The 6,663-nt window shown below is 29.9% G+C and overlaps 2 protein-coding genes across 2 annotated transcripts in view; one reads left to right on the forward strand and one right to left on the reverse strand.

The window, feature by feature from the left end:
* The window catches only part of LOC121129784 (uncharacterized), a 67,358-nt gene extending 66,462 nt beyond the window's left edge, over nucleotides 1-896 (forward strand). The window contains exon 6 of the mRNA XM_040725511.2: nucleotides 652-896. Within this exon, the coding sequence (XP_040581445.1) occupies nucleotides 652-844 (193 nt within the window). The 3' untranslated portion in view covers nucleotides 845-896. The remainder of the gene's footprint in view (nucleotides 1-651) is intronic.
* A 3,824-nt stretch (nucleotides 897-4,720) lies between these two features.
* SecS (Sec synthetase) lies at nucleotides 4,721-6,663 on the reverse strand. The gene is made up of 5 exons (XM_040725120.2): nucleotides 6,321-6,663; nucleotides 6,098-6,227; nucleotides 5,921-6,039; nucleotides 4,958-5,864; nucleotides 4,721-4,901 (listed from the first exon to the last, which is right to left on the reverse strand). The coding sequence occupies exons 1-5, from the start codon at nucleotides 6,432-6,434 to the stop codon at nucleotides 4,765-4,767; spliced, it is 1,407 nt and encodes a 468-aa protein (XP_040581054.1). The 5' UTR covers nucleotides 6,435-6,663; the 3' UTR covers nucleotides 4,721-4,764.

Raw genomic sequence — 6,663 nt, forward strand, 5'->3', positions numbered from 1 at the left:
AATTAAAGGTTAAATTGAAAAAATGATTAATATCGATTTTTTTTTTTTGACAACACATTTTTAGCTATAAAATAAGCAATAGAAAAAAATATTTAAATATATTAGCTTCCAATTATGATGCTTAAATAACAATAGTATAAAATATAAAAAACAAGCATTAGTTTAATATCTGGGGTAAATTGAGCACAAATAAAGGTTTAATAATATAATTATAGCACAAATTGAAGCACAATTTAATGGCTTTGATTTAATACCCATATTAATGCTATACAACAAGCCATTACGAAGCTATAGACAAAAGAATATAAACAATCACAGTTTTTTTAAACTTTTTTTTTTAGAGCTACTAACAATAAATTTTCATGGGCCATGTGGCAAGCATAGCCGCGGTCCAAAATCCAAATGACTGGTATATTTAGTTTCTATAACCCTTGGAGAACGGCACAAAGTAAAATATTAAATGGTTTGAAAAAAAAGTTAAAATTTGAACAGGTCTACATATAATGTACATATACTTGTTTGTTAATTATTATATATAAGTACAGGAGCGTCACCTTGCGGATATAATTTATATTTTTTTGCTCATACCCCTATTTAATTCAACCTGTACTCAAAAGCTCATATTTGTATCCTTACTTTTATATATTTTAGTTGTGAAGCAAATATAATGAAAATATACTCAAGAACTCGTAGTGAAACGGTGTTAGTCAAAAATTTCAAGCCGAACATTCCCAAATCTTCGGATCGGATCAGTGGTAGTGGTATGGGACCACAGTCAGAATTTATATTGAAAATATTGTTGCATTTATATATTATTGTTGAATTGTTTAATAGCATTCTTTAAATTTTGTTTCATTTCTACTGTTTATTAATTATATAACATTATAATTATTTAATTTGTTTTCCGTTTTTCACTTGTGTTTTGTGAGTTGTGATGCTTTGTAAAGTTAAATGTTGATTTAACTATTACCCATGATGGACCTACCAAATTTATCTAGGTAGCCCAAGGAGGGACCAGTGTTTTGAACGGGAAGGGGGGAATAGTGAAAATGCAACAAATGATATTTTAGGTCTTACTTGACTCATCATTTCAAAATTTGTTATTTACATAAGATCTACAGGAGAGGTACTGCAATAAATAGAATTGTGTAAAATATGACCTGTCGGTATGTAAATTAAAGAAACTGAAAAATGATATGGTAATCTTGACTATTTGAAGAATGTTTCGGAGGAGAGCTGCTTATATCGCGTTATACTCATAGAGATAAAATACATAGAGTGATGATGCAGAACAATAGGAAGGAAAATTCTTTGACGTCGTGACAGCAGAGGAGAGAAACAAAACAACTGACCAAGACAATTGTAAACATATTATTTACCACTATAAGCTCAAATAATTTTTAAAGTATTAGTATAGCTGTTGTAAAAATATCAGTTTTCAGAGTATTTCAATCTATTAATAATCATATATTTGATTCATTTCCTGAATCAAACCATATATTGGCACTAATTAAATATATTTCAAAATGTTATAAACGTATAAAATTATATATTTTTGGAAAACGTGAAAGTGAGAGGATTCTAGGGACCAAAAATCGGAGTTGAGTCACATATCTTATTCAATTTAAGAATAATTGATTCTTAAATTGAATTATAGTCAAAATAATCTCCAAAATCCATCATTAATATTTTGAAAAGGGTAAATGAAATTATCTTTAAATTTAAAAATTGGAATAAAATATTAATATCTACTTCAATTTAATATTATAGTTGTATGATGTCCCCTCATATAACGCATAGGGTAGGGTATTTATTTCAAAAATAGAGACAAATACAGACTTTAAACATAAAAGTTGTTCAGAATTCTGATTACGTCCCTAAGGCTATGTTTCATCTTGATCCGAGAATTAAAACTGGGCTCTGGAGGCAAGTGTTTTTTTCCGCTAATAAGGTAATTTTTTTCATAAAACAAGATCGATTCTCCGTGTCTCAAAGTTTTTTTGTAAAGATTTGGGTTGTAGATTCGAAAATTCAACAAAAAAAATTAAAAATCAAAAAAACTAATTATTGAACGAACGGAATAAGGGAGAACTTATGTTGAATACGAATTAAAAAAGAGGATTAGCGAGTTAGTTGTAGTATACATCTTCATTATGGTTAAAAAGGGGTCATATTGTCTATTGACAAGTTTTAAAAGATTTTTGAGTCATTTAAAGCATTAATAATTTGAAATAAAATATATTTAATATGGGTACGTCCTAGTACTACATAAAATAATATGTTCAAAAATACTTTATTAACATCTTTAAATTCATATAGTTATAGTAATAAGGTATTACTTATTAATTGTATAATGTATTTAATATTATTTCAACTAACATTTAAAAAAATATGAAGCGCCATCTATGTTTTTAACATACATAACCCTTATAATTCGAATGTATTGGTCTGCTATTTCCTTCTTTTTTTTCTTTTTTTTGACGGCCTCAACTACTTCTTCACATCATGTCTCTCCCAAAGAATCATCAATATTACTCCCTGTCTTTCATGAGCACACTGTCTAGAGATTATTCTATATTTCGAAGTTGTCTCTTCAAGAATTAATGAATAATGATAATAGCTTTGGAAAATAAAATAACACTCCTCAGATTGTCACATATAAAAATTATTGCACGTGTTAAGGTAATGTTTATACACCTCTAGCGTTAAACATACGATTACATACGACAGAAGAAGAAAAACAATAAGTACACAGATTCCAATACAGATAGATACTTTAAAAGCAGAGCATTAGTCCCCTCAAGAAATCATGAGCGCGCTCCCCTCACGCTCATTTACTAATTTTGTGAGGACACTCATTTTTTCGCTCGAATATTTGTATTTGAATTTGACAACTATTTACAATAATACTTAAATTCAATATATTGCAAGTTCAAGTGTGCCGTACGATTTGTGACAACCATACATTATTTACAATAGCTTATAATAACCCAAATGATTGGTTTAATTAAAATAGGTGTGCCATAAAAATTTTATTTGTGTTTTGGTAAAAGTTTGGGAGCCACTGTCTAAGGAGACATGTATTTTTGAGGTTTCGTGTAATATTATCCAGTTAATACTGATAATTAGCTTGAACTTTCATAAAGGTTTCTCAAGTTTCTGAACTTATGCTTGCGTGAGATTTTGAGATGTTACGTCAATTTTCTACAAAAAAAATATAATAAATCGTATTTAAGTTAGGAAAAATCGTTTACAAAAATAAAGATTCATCTTGCAACGGTACCTCCACAAGGGAAGGAGGTGGTGATATCTCTCGGAGTAGCTGATATCTCAGTCTTTTTTAAGTGGCCAGATACATAAGAAATAAACTCGTCAACCGAAAGGGCGTCCGCAAGGGGAGGGCTGGAGGGGCAGTAACCCTCCCCCCTCTAAAAAAGATAATAAATAAAGGAATTTTTAATTCTTACTAAAATATTTAATATTTGAAATTTTTTTCCAAAAAATTTAATCATCTGTGAATAGCTATGAATTTTATAAACTTTCTTAATTATCTATAACAACAAAATTCGAGCGATTTTTATTACTTTTCTAAAATGATGAACGCGCTTTCGCTCAATATTCAAAACGATGAGTGCGCTCTCGCTCACTAATGTTGTTTTTTTTCCAAAAAATATATAATTTTTACAAATAGCCATGGATTTTTGACAATTTTCTCTGAAAAATTAATTATTTAAAATATTTTTTCAAAAAATTTAATTTTTCTTTATTTTTTATAGATTTTTGAAATCTTTCTAAAAATAATTTAAAATTTAAAAATTATACATTTCAAATTCAGTTTTAGAAATTTCTTTCCAAAAAATTTAATTTTATGAGAATAACTATGAACTTTAGAAATTTTTTTCTGATTAATTTTTTGAAAATAACTACGAAATTTTGAACTTTTTTTACGTTTAATTTTTTGTGGATATCTGTGGATTTTAGAAATTTTTTTCCAAAAAATTTATTTTTCAGACAAAATTAATTTTCAAAAAAAAGTTGTCATTTATGGATTTATTCAAAGTACTAAATTCGATCTAATGTTTTGATGAAAATTGTTGTCATTCTGGACATTTTAAAAACTAAAAATCAAAAGAGTAAAATTTGGAGAATTTTTTAAAAGAGAAAATAACCATGGAGGAAAATTGACTGTATTTTTTGAAAAATCTACAACTATTCACAAATAATTAAATTTTGAAGGAAAAACAAAATTCCTTAATTTTGAGGGGGCTATTTTTTTTTTTTTTTCATAACCTAGCTAAGTATCGAATCGGATAGGAATCTCAAATTAAACATTCTTTTCGCGATACCGATTCGAGAAAAATCAACACCAAATTTTCTGATTCCGATTGATCGTCCCGTTACTAATTTTTTTTAAGCAAAATTTGACGGCATGATTTCACTTTTTGCACACGTATTTGAAAAACAACGCTTATGAGGTTTTTAAAAAAAAATTATATGTAGTCAAATAATACTGAGAGGCGTAGGAAACGTTTTTATATTAGGAAAATGCAGCTCTTTTTTGTTTTTTAGAAAAGATATTATTTGGATCCCTATTTTTTGTTTATTTGGGCCTATGGCTTCAATTCCACTGTTACTACCAACACAACACAAGACCCTTTTTCAAGTCTAAGTATTAAATAAACTTATTCATATCGATGGCTTGAGAGTACAAATCTTGAGATAGATTAAATAAATATATTTGCTAAGAATAATAATAATTTATTTTTATAACTTTTTCATTTTGGTTTCTAATACTTTGTCCAACTTTTTGATAAATGCATAAACATCCTCTTTGGTCATTCCAATAGCAACTGCAGCTGTAAGATAGGGCACAGAGGTATCATCACTATGTGAACCCCAGCCTAGAAAAAACAGTAATTAGTGTAAGAAGTGAATAATTCAATAGTTTAAACATTACGTAGAAACTCGTGCTGATCAATAACTTTCGAACCCTTTCCTGTGACGACACGCGCTCCTGAAATACCACGGATGAACAATTTAGAACCTAAATCTGACACTGATTTTCCATCTCCTGAATTATCTATAGTTGAAAGGGTCATTGCCATAGAAATAGAGTTTGTTGGTGTACTGAGGATACGCTCCCCATGCTTTTCGGCAACATCACTCATAAGACTTTTGAGAAGAACAAAATTGTCTTTTCTGACCTTGAGAAGATTCTTGAATTCATTCATTCCCATCGAGATAAGAGTTATGAACACGTCAGTGGATGGTGTGGAGGAAGCTCGACCTGGATAGGTCTTACTTATATTTCCTATAACACTTTTATCAAAACCAGAAATGACTGCTCCTCCAACTGGAACCATGAAATTTTTATCAGTACTTTGAACAAATGCATCAATTCGACCCCCGGTTTTATGAGATTCCTCAATCAGATGCATGCATTTTGAACTTTGAATACCATATGCATTATTTACAAGATGAGGTATTGCAAATCTTTGGCATAATTTAGCAACTGTAGGAATATCATCCGGTCCTCTCGGAGCAAAACATGATGTCGTTGTCATGATTGCAGCAATATTTTCTGGTCCAATTTCCGTTATACAAGATTCAATTCCAGTCACAGAAGTATTTAGTTCATCTCCTTTTTGGGTAAGTTCAATCACCACAGGGATGAATCCCGCTGTTGAAATACTTTTAAAGCATGATTTTTGATCAATCCTTGACCAGATGACATATTTGGCTTGAGGGCCACTTATATGACGAAATGACAATAAGCAAAGAGTTAGTGCCATTCCTGTAGCTACAGGGACTAAAAAACAATCTGTAGCACTTCGAATACCGGATTGACGGATGATATCCAATATCTAGATAGAATTATATATAAAGTTAAGCTTAACAATAACTTGGAATAAGTGCACACCAAGCCGTTTGTGATTTTATTCATTAGACTAGATCCAGCAGCTTTGGGTTGAACCTCTGTTAAATCTCCTGAGCGTCCAATTCCATGACCAGCTCCAAAATGGCGGTGATAAACTAATTCTAAAAAATTAAGCATCAATTATCAATGAATTCATATTGGAAAAACATAGTGTTTTACTCGAGTAAATACGAGCTTCTCTTTCGCCAGCTCCCACATTGGAAGAGAAATTATTGGTATCCATCATGGCCCATTCTCGGAGAAGAGTCTCAATTTCCTCCTCATTCCAACCCTCATCTGGAACCTTCCGCTAAATACAAAAAAAAAAATATAAAATCGTCTTTCTAATTAATTAAACGTCAACATGAAAATAAATTGTAATTATTAATTAAATCATCGGTACTTGTTGAATAAGATGAGTGATTTTGGATTCGCGAGATTTTTTGGCCTCTAATGCTAGATTTACATACGTCTCCGGAATCCATTTCATGGAACTACTAAACGCTTTTTCATTCATATTTTAACTTATGTTGTTAATATGTAGATACAAGATAGGTTTCGAAAAATTAAAAATAACTGAATGTAGGACTTTAAATAGGTTCCTGCTATGTATATTGATTGTAGAATTTTATTGACACCAAAAGCAAAATGACTTTTATTTGTCGGATAAGCACTAAATAATTGTAGTTTTTCTGGCAAAAATTGAAATATCTCCTCATACCTCTTCAAAAAAATACGTCACTTGT

This window comes from Lepeophtheirus salmonis, chromosome 14 (genome assembly GCF_016086655.4).
Source record: "Lepeophtheirus salmonis chromosome 14, UVic_Lsal_1.4, whole genome shotgun sequence".
Classification (NCBI taxonomy): Eukaryota; Metazoa; Arthropoda; class Copepoda; order Siphonostomatoida; family Caligidae; genus Lepeophtheirus; species Lepeophtheirus salmonis.